The sequence below is a fragment of the Melospiza georgiana genome, chromosome 1 (genome assembly GCF_028018845.1).
Source record: "Melospiza georgiana isolate bMelGeo1 chromosome 1, bMelGeo1.pri, whole genome shotgun sequence".
NCBI classification, from domain to species: Eukaryota; Metazoa; Chordata; class Aves; order Passeriformes; family Passerellidae; genus Melospiza; species Melospiza georgiana.
Window position 1 is genome coordinate 81,438,669 of NC_080430.1, and position 21,467 is coordinate 81,460,135.

Here is a 21,467-nt window from a genome sequence, read left to right on the forward strand (position 1 = left end):
ACTCTTTGGCCTTTGTAACAAATCACATTGTTGTTAAATGCAGAGTAAAACTTTAAATAATATTATATGGAATTAGTAGCAGTTTGTCAGCCTCACAATACATAGTTGTTTTTCCTGCTGCTACCTTCCTGACTGGGCAGGTATTAAAATGTATATTCAGTAAGGTAAAAATATGTGAGAGCGAGCACAAAATCTTCTCTGAACACTAGGGTAACTTGAAAACTTGGACTGCTACATGGCAATTACACACACACAGCAATTACAATGGCCAATTGAGTTGAGTTAGCAGAGTAAGTGGTATAAGAACCCCAGTTATGTGTACAATGAAAATAGTAACAGTTTGTAAGCTTACTGTAATTTTTAATTGAAGGGGACTAGAAATAACTTTTGCCACCTAACAGGTGTCTTTAAGTTTCTAAAGTAATTGCTGCAGCAAAAATAATTACCCGGAAGAAAAATCCCAGAGTACTTTGTTTAGTGTTGCTGTGATATTACAAGTCATATCTGCCTTCTCTCTCAACTCAACAGAACCATTAGGAAGCCCAAAGATTATCCTAAAATTTGGAAATGTCTGAATATTTCCAATTATTGATTTTTAATTAAACAAAGGTGGTCATGTTTGTTTAAGCTGAGTGAAATATAAGAGACCAAAGAAGTAAAATATGAAAAGGCTATTGCTGATAAAAAGTATAGTTAGCTGAAGCAAACTTGATTGATTTTATTATAAGTATGGGATAAAAAACATGCACAGTACTGTAATAATTTCTCAATTTTATTTAATCTCATTCTTTGATTTCTTCTCTCTCTAGTTGATAATTTTAGTGTTTGTTTTAATAATAAATACATCTTGTGTAGCTTTTATCTCCTTTTTAGCTGTAAATGGGAAATATGATTGGCTAATACTCATCATGGCACTGCCAATTAATGTAAACTGGCAATGATTAAAAGAAGTGTTAAATCTCCTACATTGGAAAGTTAAGAAAATTAAGAAGCTATTGCTTTTGGGACCCTTTTAGTGAAACTAGGCATTATAAAGTTTGATTCATGATATCAAGTAATGAATCCTGTGATTTGAGAAAGAAGCCAAAACAATATTGAAAGACATTTATAATGCCTTGTTGATCTATCATTGATCTTGTGTTTTGGAACAAACCAATTTATAATTAATGTTGTATATAGATCTGGTTTTTCACAAATCTTAGGCCTCGACATTTGTGTTAATAAAGGCTGCTGTGACTGTGAAATTGACATGAGAATTGTGACAATAAGTGCATTTTGTTTTGGTTTGATAACAGGAGCTCTGTATAAAAGGTTCTCAAACTTTACACTTGAAAAGCTCACTGGTGGAAGCTGCTGCTAATGATCTGATAAACATGTTGCTTAACACTGAGGAGCACGTCAGTAAAGAAGGTGAGAAGTCAATTGTACCCAGTGGTGAAAAAAAGGACAAAAATACAGGTAAGAATTATGTATTGTATTCCTTGGTGTTTGTTTCTTTTTCATGCTGATAATTTTTGTTGGGGAAATTGTAACTTATGTGATTGAAGTTCTGAATAGCATCTAATGTCTAAAGACTTTTCTTTGAATTTGCCTGGAAAATGAATAATCTAGCAATCATTTGTCACCTGCAGACTAGGTCAGTATTGTTTATCTAACTTGGACATTGAAAGGTTCATGCCATACAACTACTTAGTAGCCTTGGTTGTCCAGCCTCCAGAAATTGCTGGACTTTCTAGAGAAAGAGAATAAGAAATAATATCTAAATTTTGATTATAATCGTACCAGTTTGTACTGAATAAGGCAGATAGGAATAGGCCTGTTACACTGGGGTGCAGATTGCAAATGAATAATTCTGCCCTTTCTTAAAATTATTTCAGACACCTGTGGAGGTGTTGCATTATGGTATTTTCAAGTTCCTTACGTACATTTAACTAACTGCATTTATGATGTTTTAGCAACAGAAGAGGAAAGAAGATCAAAAAGCTTGACTTCCTCACAAAATTCCAGTGAGATGTGGGCTGGCCTGTCTCCTACAGCAAAGAGGAAGAGAATGGAGTTAGAAAAGTTAGAGGAAGAAGCCAATGAACTGCTTTCTTACTTCAATGATCGTAACATTGATGCCCTTTTGAAAGTCATTCGACACACTCTGGAGAGCATCCGCAAGCGCATTCATGCATCTTCCTCCATCAACTTCTTAGGTGGCTGCCTTGCAGTGCATTGCTCTTTAGGCTATATAAAGAAAAATGTAACTGTAATACCCCATAACTGTATAAATAAGAATTGCAAGTGTAAAAAAGGGGAACACAAAGGAATTTTGAATAAGATGTCTTGTTAAGTTACAGATGATGACATTGTGTATTTCCAAAGTATTTTTTTCTTGTGAGATTAAGAAAGTGTCATTACAATGCTGTTTCTCTTACAAATCACTGTACTATTCTGAAGTATTATATTTGGAGCTGGACTTGATAAGTTCCTATAAGACCTTGATAAGTTACCACTTAAAAGTTATCAATTATTAACCTGACAAATTAAGACCTTGGTAACTTGACAAGATCTGTTTGACCTTACTTTTTACATAAAACTGTGTAAAAAAAAATAGAGAGGTCTTTTTTCTCTTACTAATTGCCTTCAGATATTTCCATGCATGGTGATGGAACACTTTTGAAGTGTTTATTGTCGCATGCCTTTAAGAAATGAAGATAAGGGCAGTTGACTTTGGTCTCTACAGTTTATAAGGCATACAATAGTATGAGATTCTAAGGAGGTTCTGTGCCCAATTTAATATGCTTACTGGGAGTACCAGCCAGACATCAAAATTGTGTGCTAAACAGAATTTAGCTTTACAGAGTAAGTTGAAGAGGAGCTTCATGGAGAAAAATAGCTTTGCACTTACTTATGCTGCTGTGGAGTTTTGCAGTACATCTTATAAATTACTCAGGAATTCTTTTTCCCTTCAGAAATTACACTCAATACTCTACATTAAGAGATATATTTATTGGTTTGTATCAAAACAATGCCTAGTTTGATGTCTTGAAAAAAATATGAACAGCCTTTTGTTTTTGTCTCCTGTTTTTGTCTTTTATTTAGAAAATCACAGTATGTCTAAGAAGAAAAAAGGTGCTTATCCTATAATTAGGACTAATATTAACCTATCTATCCCTACTATCATCATGACACCCTCTTTGGATGAGGTACAGCAGACACTTAATAAAGCTGTAGATAGTATTGTGAAAGTAATGACAGGAGTTCAACATTGGAGTAAGGAGAGAATATCCAAGGTTGGTGTCTTTTACAGCCTTACTTAGAACTAATGGTGTGAAACTACTGCAAATAAAAAATAAGCATTATTTTCTCTTCAGGAGAAAGTGTTAGAGAGAAAAGTTATTCTGTTGCGGTGTGGGAGCAGAGACAGCGATCCTGATGATGGAAAGAAACAGACTGGAAAGAACAGCATCCATGGTAATGATAAACTCTGAAATCACTAAATTTGAATGTTAGGTAAATGTGATTTATACAGAATGTATTGGAAGGTATTAATTACAAAATACATCAAAAACAGTAGACTTGATAGATTTTAAACAACCTCATAGATTTAAAATTGCCTCAGAGAAGAAACCTCTTTCTCATTAGAAGGCAGGTTTGCCACTTGTCCTTCTGTGGATTTGAGTAAGGGGATTTTTTGGGCTTCTTGAAGAGTTTTAATGCTTTGGTAATAGCATTTATATTGGTTTCAGTTATAGTCATTTTGCTACAGAATAATCTTTCATGATTTGCCAGTGTGGTTGTAATTTGGCATGTTCAAATGGCATCTTAGAACTTGTGCTTACCCTTTAAGAAGAACTTTCACAATACCTGGTATTGAATAACAATGCCTATGTAAATTGCAATATTGGTGTAAAGAGGATTGTGTAAAAGATTGAATAAAGTAGAATTTCTAAAAGGATTTTCATTATTCTGTTCTGTGACCAGATATTAGGTTGATGAAGTCATTAGTTCAAGGAAATTCAAGATTGTATCTTTCACTGGGTTTTTCTTCTCTGAAGGTTTAAAATGAAGCAGAGTTAATTGCTCTACATTGTACCTGAGATACTTAGAAAATACATTTGAGTCCTTTTATGTTAGCCTCTCTTATGCACCTAAAAAGTAGGACAGTAATACTAGAACTGGTTAAGAAGTTGAATTAGTCTTTCAAAACTAAGAATTTGGCTTGCAAGAGATGAAATAAAAATTTATGATAAAGTCAAACTTGTGGATATTTGCTAAGTGATGGACTTTTTAAACCTTTATTCCTTTTGTGGACTGATTATGGTCATCTTCTCAGAGTTAATTTGTATTTCAAATTGTCAGTTGTGGGGTATTTCAGAAAATAAAAATGCTTAGTGCTGTAAGTGAGCAAAGTAAGCAAATGCTGATATATAGATGAATCACTTAGATGAAGCATAGAGCATAAACCTTGAGGGAGAAGAGAAGAGGAAAGATTCTGTTTGCAAGATTGGTGTGGAACTTGTTCCAAATTTGACAGGGTACCTAGATGGAACAATTTTACTAAAACTGAGATGTTTATGAATTTGTGTTGGCCTCCTTGATTTCAAGTTGCCTTTAAGAACACTCAACTTTAAAATGCATGCTCATTGAAAAAATATGTCATTCGGTTTTGTCTGTAGGAATTCACTTCTCCTAACCAGTATGTCTGTCTTAAGCCTACTTCTATATTTGAATCTTCTTTTATAGATAGTGGATCAGATGCAGCATCACTCAGTTCATCTGATACTGCAGAAAGCCAGAACTACTTCAAGCATGTTTCAGAGAACAAAGAAATTATTAAGTTAGTGTCTTTACTCAGCAGTGCCATCAATTCTACAAAAGGGGTAAGACAGTTGAGATGTTAATTTAATATCACTATTCAAGGGATATTAATGTGTTAGTTTTAGTATTCTTGGGTAATAAGGGTAGGCATTTAAAGCTGTAATTAAATGTAATAATGAAAAAGTTTAGCATGGTGGATAGAAAATATGTGGCTGAAAATTTGCAAATATGCTTTAAAAGTGTAACATGGATTAAGTGTGCTCTGTTCCAAGAGATGAGGTTTTTAATATTGCATAAATTAAAACATCATAAAAAACTCTAAGTGTAGTTGTGTTATGTGTAGCTAATGAAGCCAGCATGATTTCTGACCACATTACAAAGAGGGTATGAAGGTTTTTAGAGGAAAATTAACTGTCAGATTGGCATTTGTGAAGTGCTATGTAGGGTTTGCTAGTGTAGGTTAGGATATATTTTAAAGGATATGCATAATTTCTTTGCCTTGTTCTTATTCTATGCACTCTTTAATAAATTGTATTTCTTTAGAGAGCTTTGCATCAGTTTCTTCTGGGGCTGGTCCAGTCTTTTAAGGGTCTTGCTATGTGAAAATCTTTAACTTTGTAACTTCAGTGCTACTAAAATATAACTACCAGACTGCTGCTGACTAGTTGATAATGGTGGATAGTTATCATGGTATTTTGGTATTTTGTATTTTGTAATACCATAAACTTTTATCATTTAGCCAGCTTTAAATGCCTGCATGTACTATATTTATCATAAGTCATGATGTGGATTATTTTTTGTAGCACTCATTTCTCATTTACTTGTTTAATTAGATGTGGTGATGGTTTAACTTTCTCACATTTTTCTGAACTCCTGAGAACCAAAAGAATGCTTCTCTTTCACACTCATTAAATGATATTCAAATCAAAGAGACCTGAATTGAGCGTAAAAATTAATGTTAAAAAAATTGTCTCATAGCTTCATTATTTCAGAATGAATTTTTCTTGTTATGGTGGGCCCTGTAGCTCAGGTTTCAGTTTCTAGCTTAAGAAATGGCAGGGAAGGACAAGTGTACTGTATCCTAGTTTTAAACTTTACTTCCTACTGATTCTAATGATTTTATTGACTGAAGATTCACTTAATTGGCAAATGTTTAAACTAATCTGACAAATTTGATGTGATGAACATAGGGTTTCTGGCACTCTGTGTGATCAGTAATGGAACTTGCTTTAGCATAAATTTATCAGCAACCATTTGTTTAGTGAGATGATTCAGCCTGCTCCACTATGGAGTTTGTAGTTACTCTAGTGAGCAGCTGCTAAGAAATTATATGCATGCTATATACATGATGCTGAGAATCTTCCTTTGAACTTTTAAATGTCTTTCAGGAAGTTCTTACAGCTTTGGAGAGTTTTAGTTGTTACCACCATATATGGCAGAGGGACAAGGAGGAAACCATTAATAAATTAATGGAGGGAAACCCATCACTCTATGAGTTTGAATCTGAAATTCTGCATTTCCAAGACCTGGACCTGAAAATCAGTTCTGAGCCTGAATACATCTGCGTGGGAGCTATTGCCCTGTGCACTGGTAGAGTTCAGATTTTCTCCAGAGACGTGTACTTTCTGACTCCAGTAGGAAGGAGAGATGTGACAGTATTGGATGGGTGAACTAGATTAAAATGGAAAGGAGGAAGGGAGAGAGAAGGGCTATTTGCTGTTTTGGCTGTAAATGCTGCAAACAAAACACTAACAAAAGAATATCTGTGAGGCTCAGCTGGAGTTTATTACCTCACCTGGATATGTCTGCTCACTTATGGGGTGGATAGTAGATGGTAGATGTGTGCCCATCCTTGTGTCACTGATTCCCAGGGGCACATATTTCAAGGGAGTAAGATGATAAATTTATGTTACTTTTCTCCTTACTCAGCTGCATGCAGTGAGACAGCTGAGTCCTCTGCTATCTAACAATTTCACCAGTGCTATGATCAAACTTTGTTTCTTCAACTTTCATATTTAGACTCCTAATTTCCTCCCCAAGTTATTTTTTTTTAGAGATTAATTTTTGAAAAAAATTTAGGCTTTGATGAGAATATTAATCAATTCATTAATGATGTATAGGACAGAAGTTTGTATAATGGTAAATGAGCAAGATGATGAGTATGGAGACCACATTCTCCTCTTTCCAGTAGGTACATCCTGGAAAAAATCTATGATATCTAATATATATTAATTGTTCAATGTTTTTAGATGATCTTTCCAGTAGAAAAGATGATAAATTCTGAGAAGAATAGGAGGAAAGCAATAGTGAATTGCAAGCAATTTTATAAGCCACTTCAAGGTGTCCATGTGATTTCATCATCTCTGTATGTGAAGGGTTAGACTGAAAAACCAGAACTGGCACTGAAGAGAACAAATGTAATTAAAAAGATTGGAAGTGCATCTTGAAAAATATTTACAGTATCTAATATCTATTAATTGTTCAATATTTTAGCTGATCTGAAGCTAGCACTGAGATCAGAAACCAAAGCCTGGATGACTTTGCTGGGGTGTCATTGCAATAAGAAGTACAGAACACAGATGGAAGCAATTTTGACTTTTATAGAGGAAACTGGCAAGAAGTTAAGTCGCAGCATCACGGACCTGGATGATATCAGAATAGCCATGTCAGCTTTAAAAGAGATCAGAGAACTACAGATCTCTATTGACTCTCAAATTGGCCCCATTGAGGTAGCTAGTGGAAATTTTGCATGTATGGGTACTGTTTCAAGAGAGCTGTTATTTTCTGGGTTAACAATGAACTTTGAAAATGTACGATTTAATATGTGTTGAATGTTGAGTGATGAGCTTGTTGTGTTCCTGTAAACCTTTTTGTGTGAAATTCTGATTTGGGCAAATGTAAACTTGCTGAGGTGAGATGTGGTTTAGTGAACAGTGTAGAAATTGAATGATATGGGTAAGAGGAAGATGACAATACAGGTATTTAATGCAAGAAATCTTTTCTTTGTGGGAGAAATCTGTGTATAAAAAGGAATGAGATTCCTAATTTTTTTTTTTTTTTAGCTAAGCCTTAAGAAGAGTAAAAATCTAATGATAAGCAGAGTACACGTGATTGATTGCTTTTATCAGTTGTATAAGTTAAAATAAACACAAGCAGCTGACTTCATAAAAAAAAGTGAATGTGATAGAATGAATTTATTGAACATCTGACAAATGGCAGGCTTAAAAACAGATGGTAACTCTTTCTCTGCATTTCTGACCAGAGTGTTTATTTAAGAATGCTATAATATGGCAAAATGCACCTTTGATTTTTCAGTAGAATTCTTTTTCCTAAGGACATGTTCATGATTCCTGACATATTCATGATCCTGATTGCCCATAAGCTTCCAATTCTGCAGGCAGGAGCCTTGGGTTCTGAAGCACAGGAAGTGATGCTTCAGTTTTGAAAGGGAAGTTGGCATATTTTCCACACAGTGTTGTAGACAGATAGTTACATTTCCATTTTTGAAATTTGGCTACAATTTGATCAAACTGGAAAGAATGAATGGAAATAATTTCACTTCATACAAAAATTTTTAAACAAAAATGCCACAGGTTTATTGCTACCCTACCCTGTCCTAATTTATAGAACATGAATGTCAGTTGTGTTTTAGTGAAAATTCACCAAGGGTTTTCACTATGTAGTATGTTCATATGTTGGTGGTGCAAGCTGAAATCAATGCTGTGAGAAAAAAAATGCAGATATTTCTTCCAGTTTGGTATTGGTCTGCCCAATTTTGATAATGGCTATGCAAGAAGAACAGAATTTCTTTTTCTAACCAATCATTCTTCATTCTTAAAAATTTTAAATTTTAGCATTTTAAATATATGTTTTCCATATGTTTACAAAGTTAAGTGAAGTTGACATTTTATGTGTCTTGATCCAAATTTCTGGCAGGAATCCTATGCTATGTTGAGCAAATATGATCTTCTTGTTGCCAAGGAAGAGACAGAGAAGGTGGACACGTTGCGCTACACTTGGGAAAAACTGCTAATCCGTGCCAATGAAGTGCAGGATGAGCTCATTGCTTTGCAGCCAAACTTCAAAGGAGAGCTTATTAATGCTGTGAAGATTTTTACTGAAGACTGTGCACAGTTCTACTCAGACTATGATCAGGCAAGTGTTTATTTTATTGTATTGGACAAATTTTTTCAGAGCGATGGGAACATGGAAAAGTTTTTGGATTTGACTAAATAATAGGATGGGCCTCTACTGTTGAATAGGTTTATTCTTGTTAAGATGGTGTTTGGGTTTCAGTTCAGGACAGGTTTGATTAATGTTTTGTATATGACTGATGTAAGTAATGCTGGTAATCAGTTCTTAAAAATTAAGAATTGAGATATTTAAGGTTTTTGAAAAGCATCTAGTTATTATGAACAAATGTGAAGACTAGGATTAATGATTAGCTATGTTAGCTAATTAGCTATATTAGCTAATCAGAAAACTCTTCTTTCTTTCTGATATATGTACAAGCGACTTAGGCTGTCACATTCTTTTTCATTAGAATGAGCGAAGGTGAACTAATCTTGTGTCATCATTTAAGTGATGTTGACTTTTTCTCAAAAAATGAGCTATGATTTCCTAGCTTTTGCAGTGTGATGAAAAATTTCTACATTAAAAATGCAATTAATTGCCTTATTTGATTTTTTAAAATCTGTTTAAAAAAAGTGTTTGTTCTAGAAGGTTAACTGTCATCCCTTGGTTCAGTTGATATCTGATCTGGGGAGGGGATCTGGAGGCTGCAAAAGTGTTTGAGGTTAGCATTTATAAAGTGTTGATTAGAAATAGGTTGTGGCTATTCTCATCCTCTAAATTGATGTCTTTTTTGTTTTCCTTTTAGAATGGGCCAATGGTGGTTGGTTTAACACCTCAGGAAGCCAATGACAGGCTTACTATATTCCAGGTGCTGTTAATTTTAAGACATTAGCTAATACTACAAGTGAGCCAACACATAAAGGCTCTGAAAAGGAATCTCAGTAGTTGAATGAACTTTCATTGATAGATAAGGTTACTCATTTGGCAAAGTCTGTTTTGTCTCAGTGCAAGCTATGTTGGAATTTTTCTCTGCATTTGCAAGGAATACTGTTAAAATCTAAAATTTTTTAGGAGTCAACATTTTTTAGGAGCTGCACAGATAATGAGGAGTGATTGCTAGATACAATATTCTGATGAGAGCCTTCCCACAGGTTTAGTGTATTTGGCTATAGGCTATTCTTGTGTTCATTACTGTGTTTATTTTTCTGTGGTTGAAGTCTGTATCATTATTAGTGTCTATTCCTGCAATAACAACTTTTAATGCTTCTGCTTTTCCCATACTGCTATTCATTTGACTTCCTACTATGTTCCCTGAGTTATATTGCAGTTGACAATTAAATTATGTTTTTCTTTGCTGCTTTAATGGTAGTAATTCTTCCTTCAGCAGTCAATAAGATTTGCACAGAATACTTGGAGAGGTAGAATTTGGTGTATCCATCTTTTTATTTCTTTGTGTGTCATGCTTCACCTCTTTCAAGTGCAGTCTTAGCATTTATTGTTCTGTCACTGTGCCACATGAAGTAAATGGTTTTCCTGTCAGCTTCTAAAGATGTGCCTCCAAGCTAAATAAAAGTTGCTTTTCTCAAGAAAATTGTTGACAAAGCTGTTGACAGTGTAAGCTGTTACTATCTCTCTATATCTTTCTATTATTTCCTAGATTTTATTTTCTTTTTTTATTTCATTTTCTAATTCAGCTCTAATAATCATTTCAGATCTTGAATATTTAGTAATTTTTATTAGCTTTTTTATAATTTATTATTATTTAGTTATTTTATTTAACTTTTTTCTTTTTCTTTCTTAGAATCGATGTGATAATCTCTTTCGGAAATATATTACTTGTGCAGGTGGAGAGGATCTTTTTGGTTTGCCAGTTACTCAGTGTCCTCAACTGCTTGAAATAAAGAAGCAACTAAATCTGCTGCAGAAACTCTATAATCTATATAACAGTGTCATTGACACCATCAGTGGCTACTATGATATTCTTTGGTTGGAATTAGACATTGAAAAAATTAACAGTGAACTTATGGAATTTCAGAACAGGTGAGAAACTGCTGCTGTGTTAAAGTTGCCTAAAGTACTTCTTGAATATGATTATAATTGGTTAGCACCAATAATAATATATGAGCATGTATTTATTTAGTGAGGCATGAAAAATGTGGATTTAAATTGAAAAATATATCCATTACCAATGTCATAAAATCAAGGAAAATTTAGATTCTAAATGCTGAGCATTATTATTCCTTAGACAGATTCTTGGCTACCTTTTTTAATAAGCTTGGAATAGATGTTGAAATTGTTATTTATTTTGTATGAAGGAAAGTTTCACCTTTTTCTTGTAATATTGTTCATGAGAGATAGATTTATGCTAGATGTCAATAGCAAGTTAGTGAATCGCTGAATAGTTTTTCTACAAAATGGGTTATATTGCATACACATGGAAGCTGAACTTTTCATCAAACCAGGAATAAAAAAATTTAAAGAATTTAACCCTGGGGAACAGGGTTTTTCTAGAGCTCAGAGCAGTGCATACATCAGTCTCACCAAAAGATAAAATCAAGATGTAGAACATTTCAACCGGTTTTGAAGATCACCTGCGCAGTTATTAAAATTATGCACCTACACTCATTAAAGGGAGGCTGTAGCTGACTATCTAGCTATCAGTTATTGAAATAGACTGGAAACAGATTTTGTCACATGGAGAAGCACATGCAGAAACTCCAAATTAAAGGTAACCTTAATTAGGAAGGTATGTGTTCTCCTGTTAAAACCAAATGCTGTGGCTTTAAAGAACAAGTATTTGAAACTTTTTGAAAAGGCTTGCTTTATCTCCAAGTAGGTGCCGTAAGCTCCCTCGTGCTGTAAAGGAATGGCAGCCTTTCCTTGACCTAAAGAAGACCATAGAGGACTTCAGTGAATGTTGCCCATTGCTTGAGCACATGTCAAGTAAAGCAATGATGCCTCGGCACTGGAAGCAGATTATGGATCTCACTGAACACAGATTTGATGTGGAGAGTGAAACATTCAAACTGAGGAATGTAATGGAAGCTCCACTATTAAGATATAAAGAGGAAATAGAGGTATTGTGGAGGAAGAAATATGGAAACATGAAACCAACAATTTGCTTGTATAGTATAGGAGTATCAGAAGCAAGAAAGAAATCAAAACATTTCTGTAGAAAGAACAGAGACATGGATAATCACTTCAGGTTTTTGTATAAAATTATGACACAAATATATCATGGTTTCAACTTCTTTTTTTATAAGTCATGCCATTTGTCAGGGTACCTTGCATTGTGACATTAAAATTATGAAAAATAATCACTATATTATTATTTTATTCCCCCCCTCAGCGTTGATTAAACTGGGATGTTGTATACAGATTATTATCTATGGTGTTTGTATATCTGTAGACCTTTCCTCTAAATAGTTGCTCATGAGCTTAATGTTTCCTAGTGTTAAAGGAAATAGGAGCTAGATTCATATACCAGGGACTTGAGGGATTCATATTTTGTTTTGATATCTGTTTATTTAAAAGGATATCTGCACCTGTGCTGTGAAGGAGAGAGACATTGAGCAGAAGTTAAAACAAGTGATAGCTGAATGGGATAACAAGATGTTTAACTTTGCAAACTTTAAAACTCGTGGGGAGCTTCTTTTAAGAGGTGACAGCACATCAGAAACAATTGCTACCCTGGAGGACAGCTTGATGATTCTTGGTTCTCTCATGAGTAACAGGTAACAGGAAAGGGGGGAGGGAATGGGGGGAGAGATAAAAATATTAGTAAAAGTCTTTGTTTTAGTGAACAAATCTATCACAGAAATGAAGGTAAATAAACATCTAGATAAAACCTAAGAGCTTGCTTTTCCTTGAACTGTTCATGGGCTAGTTCTTACTGTATCTAGTTTACTTCCCCAATAAGTTCTTTTGAAAACATGTAGCTGCAGCTTGGATTTCCTGAATGAACAGCTGAAAAGTTTTCATTGATGCAAGAAAGTGGAGGCACAAGAGGGAACACTGCCTGGCTATGGCAGGCATACTGTGGGTGTGACAGGCACTGCTACTCTGCCCCTATGATAGGTCATTGCTTCATGCCAAAGGTGTTGAAAATCCCAATTAGAGTGAGCTTCAGTTTGTCTGGTTTCACATGCCAAAATACACAGATAAATAAGGAACACAGAACCCGATCGTCAGGCAGATGCTCAAAAGCAGGAGTTTAGGAGAGTTCAGGAACTCTGAGTTTACAGCTTTCAGGATCTTGAGTAGTCCCTTTACCTTAGAGTGAAATTGTAGTTTTGCTCCCGCCCTACTCCTGTTGCGTCAGAGCTGTGCTATGCACCTTGTGTACACAGCAGCAAGTTGGAGCTGATTGGATTTAGAGCTGCCAACTAGCTGAATTAAGTTTTTATACTTTCAATTGAAAAATTTTAAGCATAAAAACTAGCCCTCATCCTGTGACTTATATGCTGCCTTTCAAGATTCTTGGTTTTTTTCTTGAAATAAAGAAATGCCTGTTTTCTGTTTTGTTTTTTTTTTTTTTTTTTTTTTTTTTTTTTAATTGTAGATACAATACACCATTCAAGACACAGATTCAGAAATGGGTGCACTATCTTTCCAACACAACGGATATAATTGAGAACTGGCTGACTGTGCAGAACTTGTGGATTTATTTAGAAGCTGTTTTTATTGGTGGTGATATAGCAAGACAGCTTCCAAAGGTTTCTAGACATGCCTTTTTTTCAGTTTTCTTATAAAAATTTAAAGAATAAAACTGTACTGTGATGTCATAGATGCAGTAAAATTAGTTTAATCTCTTTTAGTATTTAACAAAACTGAACTTGGTAGGAAGTCGGGTAAGCAGTGCCAGTGGAAGACATGGTGTGACAAAGAATAAGAAAGTCATGTCATCTGTTTGATCTTTTGATTTCCAGATTATAAAGCAGTTAACTAATATGTATTTAAACATTGTGCCTAGTAGTAGCCTTCTGTAGTATTACCTACCACTAGCATAGTAGTACCTAGGAATCCTTATCTTAAACTTTCCTGCATGGCTTTTCAAATTAAGAATGAACTTTAGTTTTAGAAAAAAAAATCTTTGGCTTTGAAGCTCCAATTCAAGTATAATGAGTTTTCTGTCTTTTTCTCTAGAAATGTAAGAGAAAGTACATAGCAGCCTTGACAGCCAAGTATAAAATAAGCTCTATTGTGTAAGCTGAAAGAATTGTGTCTAAGCTGAAATATTTCTAGTAGACATATGATTACTAGTGAGAAGATTGCTGTTGAGATTACTGGGTGCTGGTTCTGGAAGCAGGTGCCTTTTCCCTCTTCTCTCTTCCCTCCTCCATTTCTTCCATTCCACATTCACTGTTGTGTTTCAACAGGAAGCAAAGCGTTTCTCTAACATTGATAAATCCTGGGTAAGGATCATGACCCGAGCTCATGAAACACCCAATGTTGTTCAGTGCTGTGTTGGAGATGAAATAATGGGACAATTATTGCCACATTTACTGGAGCAGCTTGAAATCTGTCAGAAATCGCTCACAGGGTAATATTACTACGAGACCATGTTCTTGGCCAGATGGTTGTGCATTGTGTAACTGGGGAAAGAGCAATTGCTCAAGTACTCTCCCATGAACTTTGAAAGATCATGTTCTTATTCTACTGTGAATGCAGTTGAGCTGAGCAGACAAGTTAGCAGAATAATATAACACCTCCAAAGAAACCAGCTCATAGATAAGTATTTCATTTGTGGCTAAGGTGTCACTCACTTTCTATCTCCGTTGGAACCAAGCTGGTTTCAGTCTAGTTTCGATCCAGAAGGCAGTCTAGATTTGTGTGTCCCATTCACACCTTTCACAGATCTTTTTTACAAGATCTGGGAGACATTCAGCTTGAGAGATGTAAACAGCAAGTAAAAGAGTTAATGTAAAAATATTTTATTTCAGTTTAGTTTCTTTTCTTTTTACTGGTGTTTAGATTATAGCAAATAATAAAAGTTTTGCATGAAATGATTTCTGATAATAAGAGAGTAGCTTTAAAGCAGATGCTTAACATGAATGTATGATGCATAAAATTTGTTATTGCTACAGCTAAAAATTGTATAATAAATTGTGAGAAACATCACCTTTAAAGAGGAAAGGATGTAGAAATCAACCCAAATCACTTACCATCTACTCCCTCCCGGCTTCTCTACCAATTTTTAAAAAATGCAGGTACCTGGAGAAAAAGCGCCTGCTATTTCCACGATTCTTCTTCGTGTCAGATCCCGCTCTCTTAGAAATTCTTGGCCAGGCATCCAACTCTCACAATATACAGGCACATCTGCTGAATGTGTTTGACAACATCAAAACTGTCAGGTTCCATGAAAGGGTATGTACTGCGCACGCCTTGGTGTTGCATTCCTTCACATTAACAATGTGTCATACTTGCTAAATTAGAGAGCTACTTGGTTGCATAAGGCATTCTGCTGTTTTACTTTATTCACTAACTATTTGATGCTGAGTAGGCTTTCTTCATTTAAGAATTGTTTCATATCCTCATCCATGATGTAGGAAAACTTCATGTAGAATAGCAAAACAAAAATTTACACCAGTGCTTAAATTTCAGAGAAATCCATCCATGTACTGAACTTTTTTTTCTGTGGCTACCTCTCAAATAAGCTTTTGAGTCTTTACAAGCTTGCAGTCTTTACATTGCCTGTATTTGTATTTTTCCATTCATGTTTTGATTGTAAGGAAAAGTGTATATACTGTCTCTACTGTTTCTGACTTGCCCTCACTGCACCTTCACACACAATGTTTTAAGAACACTTTTCTTACACCTTTTACAAGAACAGATAGCAACATTTTCTCCTTAGGTATGCATTTTCTTAGAAACTAATTACATCCCCGTGCTTTTGAAATTCCTTTGATTGTCCATGTTCCTTAACTTTTCTGTTTTCATTGTTTTTGATTGTAAGGCTGTAAATTTTGTTAGGCTGTTGACCCACCAATAAGGGGGGAAGGCTTTCTTTATTGTGACCGGAAAGTGGATGTTGTTACAGAATCACAAAATGGGGCAGGTTGGAAGAGTCCACAGTGGGTAGTCTGGTCCAGCCTCCCTGCTCAAGCAGGGTCATCCTAGAGCACATGGCACAGGATTGCCTCCGAAACTTAAGTGAGATTCAGGAATTGTCAATATATTAGGTTTTGTCTCCTTGTTCATGACAGTGTTTTGTTCAAAGCCTTTCTGCATAGCAAAATAATGATTTAATAGTCTTTACGTTTCATTGAACAAGTTGATATAATTCATTAGTTGCTTAAATCAGTGTAATGGAGTGATTGCAGGAAAATATGAATTATTGTAAAATAATGTATCTATAAACACAAGATATTTTTTCTTTTACTAGATATATGATCGTATACTGTCAATTAGTTCACGAGAGGGTGAGACTGTAGAGCTGACTAGACCTGTAATGGCTGAAGGTAATGTGGAAGTTTGGCTCAGCTCTCTGTTGAAGGAATCCCAGCTATCACTGCACCAAGTTATTCGCCAGGCAGCTATGGACATCCAGGAAACGAGTTTCGAGATTACTGAATTTCTTTCTACTTATCCAGCCCAGGTAATATCATTGCTAAATGAATGAAGATTATTTCCAGATATTTTTCAGTTTTTTCTTTGCATTCAAAGTTGCTGCCAGTGCTAAATACAAAACTAGCATTTAATTTTATTTGAATCATCTCAATCTTTTAAGTTTCAGCTTCACATAGCTGAACCCAAAAGAAGATCACTTACCATAAAGCTCCTGTTTAAAAAGGAAGCTGAATGCAATAAATTAATATAATGAAGTTAATACTATTTTTTACAAGCTTAATACTTGACTGCTGGAAGAAAAGTAGCAAAATTGTATGTTTGTTCATATATTCAGGATAATGCAATGTATTGCTAAAGATTTGAAACTGAGGGTGTTGTTGAGGGAAAATTATTTTAGTAGAAGCTTCCCTTGCGATCAGGAATGTTGGAGATGGAATAAAGACTTTGTGAATTATTCTAAAAATATTTCAAAATGAAGCAGTAATTATTCACTGGCTAGTTATTATTTATATAAAGTATATTTGTTACATATGATATTTTTATATATACTGTATATTATACTGAGCAGTTGTATAAGCAATACACTGTTGGCAGTATCTACAAGACTGAGATACAGGCTTAAATTTGCATTTAAGAATGCAGCTGGATACACAAAACATGACCTCTGTTTCCATGAATCCATGGAAAGTAATTTTATATATATAGTAGGAGAAAAATTTCTTTAGTTTTTCTGTGTCTGTGAATGAACATTTTAGGTGAAAGAGAAAAAATTATGAAGCATATACTTCTGTGTTTCCTAAGGTTGGGTTATTGGGGATCCAAATGATTTGGACAAGAGACTCAGAAGAAGCTTTGACTCTTGCCAAGCAGGATAAAAAAGTTATGCGTAAGACAAACCAGTTTTTCCTGGATCTTCTGAACATGTTGATAGATATGACAACAAAAGACCTTAGTCCATTTGAGCGAGTTAAATACGAGACATTAATCACTGTTCATGTGCATCAGAGGGACATTTTTGATGGTCTTGTAAGTATTAAAAAATAAAAAATTAATTACAAGTAGTTTTTCACATAATACAATGTGAAATGATAAAAAAATACTATGATACCTATGAACTCCTGCCTCATAAGATAAACATTTAATTTCATTACTCTAATGATTATGTGGATGGAATATTATAAAAGTGCAGATGCTGCTTCAATCAAGTCTTAATTACTTTTAAGTAATTCAGTGGGTTTTCCTCTCCCCAAGCAGTAGCAGTATTTTATGTTTCATGTTGGTCCACTAAAGTTAATAGTGCCTCTGTAGCATGATCAGTTAGGGACTTCTTTTTCCTCATACATTTGTTGGAAGCAATTTTCCTTTTTCTGGACTGCATAATGAATTTCTACAAGTCAATTAAATGAATATAGAGCTATAGTACAGGAAAAAGGTTGAAGCTAGTATTCTCTCTGTTCTAATTTCAATAGCATACATAATTATTACTTAGGAATTTTTAAATTCACTTTACAACTTCTCATGCTGACACAGGATGCTGAAATAAGGAAAATGCATTTAGTTTGATCAAACTTAAAGCTAGCATGCCCTTTTACCTATGGGAAGTCCTGGAGCTGATTCTGAAATTAAGCTGTCCAAGAAAAGAATTATTTAGTTTTGGTCCATTATTAATAGGCAGGTATTTATCTTTTAATTATAGAATAATTTGTTTCTAGTATGATCATTTTATGTAAAGTGTAGTTTTTAGATACAAACGAAACTATTTTTTAAATCCTGTTTTAATGTTTGATAGAGCAACTGTGACTTATTCTCAGTTCTGTTGCATTCCTTAGATAGAATTAGCACCATGACACTGCCATGAAATATCTTTTTTCTCAATATGCATGTGGTTTCATACAATTCTCATAGCAGTTCATGAAATCACATTATGTACTTCTGACTCATGTAAAAGTAAAGAGGTAGAGAGGCCTAAAAGGAATGGCAATTTTAAAGTTAAACTGAAATTACTGTTGTTTGAGGCTTATGGACTGCTAATTTGTATTTAGACTTTTGACACACTCGTCTAAAGTCTGAAGTTCCTCTGCCTAAGTATGCGATTGAACAATAATGTATTACAATTTTTGTGGTAAAAATCCAGATATATTCTCCACTATCTACTATATTTTACTATATTTGCAGTGTTGCCTTTGAATCTGCTACTTAGATGACATAATATAAATGTGAAAGTAAATGTTAACCATGAATGCCACAGCCTTGTCTTCCCTCTCTTAGTGCTGCATGCATATCAAGAGCCCTACGGACTTTGAGTGGCTGAAACAATGTAGATTTTATTTTAATGAAGACTCTGATAAAATGGTGATTAAGATCACTGATGTGAGCTTCACATACCAGAATGAATTCTTGGGCTGTACTGACAGGCTTGTCATAACACCTCTTACAGACAGGTGAAAAAGACTAATTTTATTCCTTTATTCTTTGCTGCCAAACCTCAGCTTTTACAAGAGCAATTTTGTCATTCCTGTTGGATGCACATTGATCTCTGCAGAGTTTATCCTTCACAGTCTTGTCAAAGTCAGTACTTTCGTATGGAATGCTTAAATATTTTTTGTTTCTGTGCCTTTTAATGTGAATAATGTCCGACTTTTTTTCTCCCACATACTTGCACTGGTCCCCATATGTGTCCTGAAGGTCACATAATGTAAGTGACATTCATTCTTATGTGCATGAAGCCAACATATCTGAGGATCTGATATATCCAACAGATAAAATATGTAGAGATACAGGACAAAAGTAGGTGTTTACAGACAAGCTAATGATAAGAGCTAAGAAAGAACAGACAGGAAAGCAATTTTTATTCAGCTGCAGTAGTTTGGAGATCTTTGATAAAAAAAGATGTTGAAAGAATTCCAATCCTATTAACAGAGAGATCTACCTGCCTAACTCAAATAGCACAAAGAATGCTTTATAACCTATCATTGGCAAAATCAAGCCATTGTTTGGTTGGTTGTGGTTTTTTTTTTTTTTAACTATTCCATACAAAAAATTCTAAAGCTAGTCTTGATATATAATTATTAGCTGGTGTTTTGCTGCATTATGCATAGATGTTTCATTTATGAAAATGGGATGTACTGCATGATCAAATTTCAAAGATGGACAAGAAAGGAAAGGTTAGATATCTTTCATTATTGTACTCCACAGTATAATGTGTTTCAAAGCTACTCCAGACAAAATAACTCAGTATCCAAGCTATTAAAACTAAGATTAGGCAGCATCTCTGTAACTTCTTTCTTCCTTTCTTGTGATCTTTCAGGTTACTGATAATTGAGGATTATCTGTTCTTTCACTTTATGTGTGATGAAATGAACCTTAATATTCCCTGCATCAGAAACCGAGTGAAGGGGTTTTGTCCTTACTGATCTAAATTGTAATTAGTGGACTATCATTTCAGCGCTTCCCTTTCCTTCTTTAAATCAGACCTTGCATAAGTTCCTCTAGCACTATACAGAAATCCCTCTGCTGCACCTTGATTGATTGTTGCCTTTTAGATGTTACATCACTTTGGCTCAAGCATTGGGCATGAACATGGGTGGAGCACCTGTGGGACCTGCAGGAACTGGAAAAACTGAAACCGTGAAAGATATGGGACGGTGCCTTGGAAAATATGTAGTGGTCTTCAACTGTTCAGACCAGATGGACTTCCGAGGACTTGGGAGGATCTTCAAAGGTAAGATGTGGACCAAAGGTAAGCTGTTGGCCAAACAGTCAATTGTTTTCTTGCGTGCACCAAGCACAGTGTAACTAACCGGGCAGAGAAAGTGACCCACTGTACTCAGCTTTGGAGTGGCCTCATCTCAAGTGCTCTGCAGTTCTGGAGTCAACAATACAACAACATATAAAAATTCTGGAATATATCCAAATGACAGCAAAAAAGATGGTGAAAGAACTAGAGGACATGACTTAAGAGGAACAGCTGAGTATACTATGTTTGTTTTGCTTTGAGAGACTGAGGGGTACCCTCTTTGCTGTTTATAACTTCCTCATGAGGGTGAGTGGAGATGGAGGTGCTGATCTCTCTGGTGTCTGATGGGGGAATGGCTTGAAGCTGCATGGGTGAAATTCAAGCTAGGTATTCACTGAGAGTGTGGTCAAGCACTGGAGCAAGCTCTCCAAGGAAGTCATTTGGGTCTCAAGCCTGTTAGTGTCTAAATAGTAATTATAAAATGATCTTTTATATATGGTTTAAATTTTAGATACACCTTTAAGGAGTCAGCAGTTCTATTTGTTGATCTTCATAAGTCCTTTATAAGTCAGTCCTTTATATTCTGAGATATTTTAGGAACTACATGAAAGTTTCAAAGGATAAGAGGACATCTCCATGAAACAAGGTTGAAACACAACAGGCAGATAATTTCAGCCTTTTAAATAATGCAAGTAATTAATATCTTTTTATATGTATAAAATACAGTTGGAACACTGTCTTCAGTAAATAGAAATGCTATGAAAACATGACACAATTTATGAAAGGATAGATAAGGTCACTTAAAATGACTTAAAGTCAGAAGGAGAACTGCTGCTGTGAAGAGAAAATGCTATGAAATTTATTGCTGACCTGGTGGGATGTGCTGAGTTTTGATTTCAGTGTTTTGTCTCATTCAAATATTGAAGTTTCTATCAGTAGAAGGAAATGCATGGGTTCATCCTAGATATGCTAAAAACAATTGGCAGAGCTCACTGATCTTAGGTGCAGATGACATTTTTTAAGCATCTGAAATTTATACCTGTTAGTCATGACAGATGTCAAATTAGAGACCAAATGGAAATTCTTGATTATTGTGTTGTTGCAAGGGACTGTATCTATGATTTTGTTTTGTTTTTCCCACAAAATCCAAGTAAAAATACAGTTCTGGAATAGACTGACCTCCAGCTTCTTGATGCAACTGTACTGTTCATTTTAATATGTCCAATAAGCTGTTGACAACTTGTCACATTTTCATAGAATTACTGAAGGAATTTTTCTTTAG

At 34.8% G+C, this 21,467-nt stretch overlaps 1 protein-coding gene across 1 annotated transcript in view; it reads left to right on the forward strand.

Moving 5' to 3' along the window:
- Positions 1-21,467, forward strand: part of DNAH5 (dynein axonemal heavy chain 5) — a 134,011-nt gene that overhangs the window by 48,512 nt on the left and 64,032 nt on the right. Inside the window, exons 18-36 of the mRNA XM_058023017.1 lie at positions 1,296-1,458; positions 1,956-2,198; positions 3,088-3,278; positions 3,360-3,459; positions 4,732-4,868; positions 6,195-6,396; positions 7,300-7,535; positions 8,743-8,961; positions 9,686-9,748; positions 10,682-10,920; positions 11,717-11,957; positions 12,415-12,614; positions 13,442-13,595; positions 14,259-14,422; positions 15,090-15,246; positions 16,265-16,477; positions 17,251-17,475; positions 18,718-18,890; positions 19,992-20,170. Of these exons, the coding sequence (XP_057879000.1) occupies positions 1,296-1,458; positions 1,956-2,198; positions 3,088-3,278; positions 3,360-3,459; positions 4,732-4,868; positions 6,195-6,396; positions 7,300-7,535; positions 8,743-8,961; positions 9,686-9,748; positions 10,682-10,920; positions 11,717-11,957; positions 12,415-12,614; positions 13,442-13,595; positions 14,259-14,422; positions 15,090-15,246; positions 16,265-16,477; positions 17,251-17,475; positions 18,718-18,890; positions 19,992-20,170 (3,499 nt within the window). The remainder of the gene's footprint in view (positions 1-1,295; positions 1,459-1,955; positions 2,199-3,087; positions 3,279-3,359; positions 3,460-4,731; positions 4,869-6,194; positions 6,397-7,299; positions 7,536-8,742; positions 8,962-9,685; positions 9,749-10,681; positions 10,921-11,716; positions 11,958-12,414; positions 12,615-13,441; positions 13,596-14,258; positions 14,423-15,089; positions 15,247-16,264; positions 16,478-17,250; positions 17,476-18,717; positions 18,891-19,991; positions 20,171-21,467) is intronic.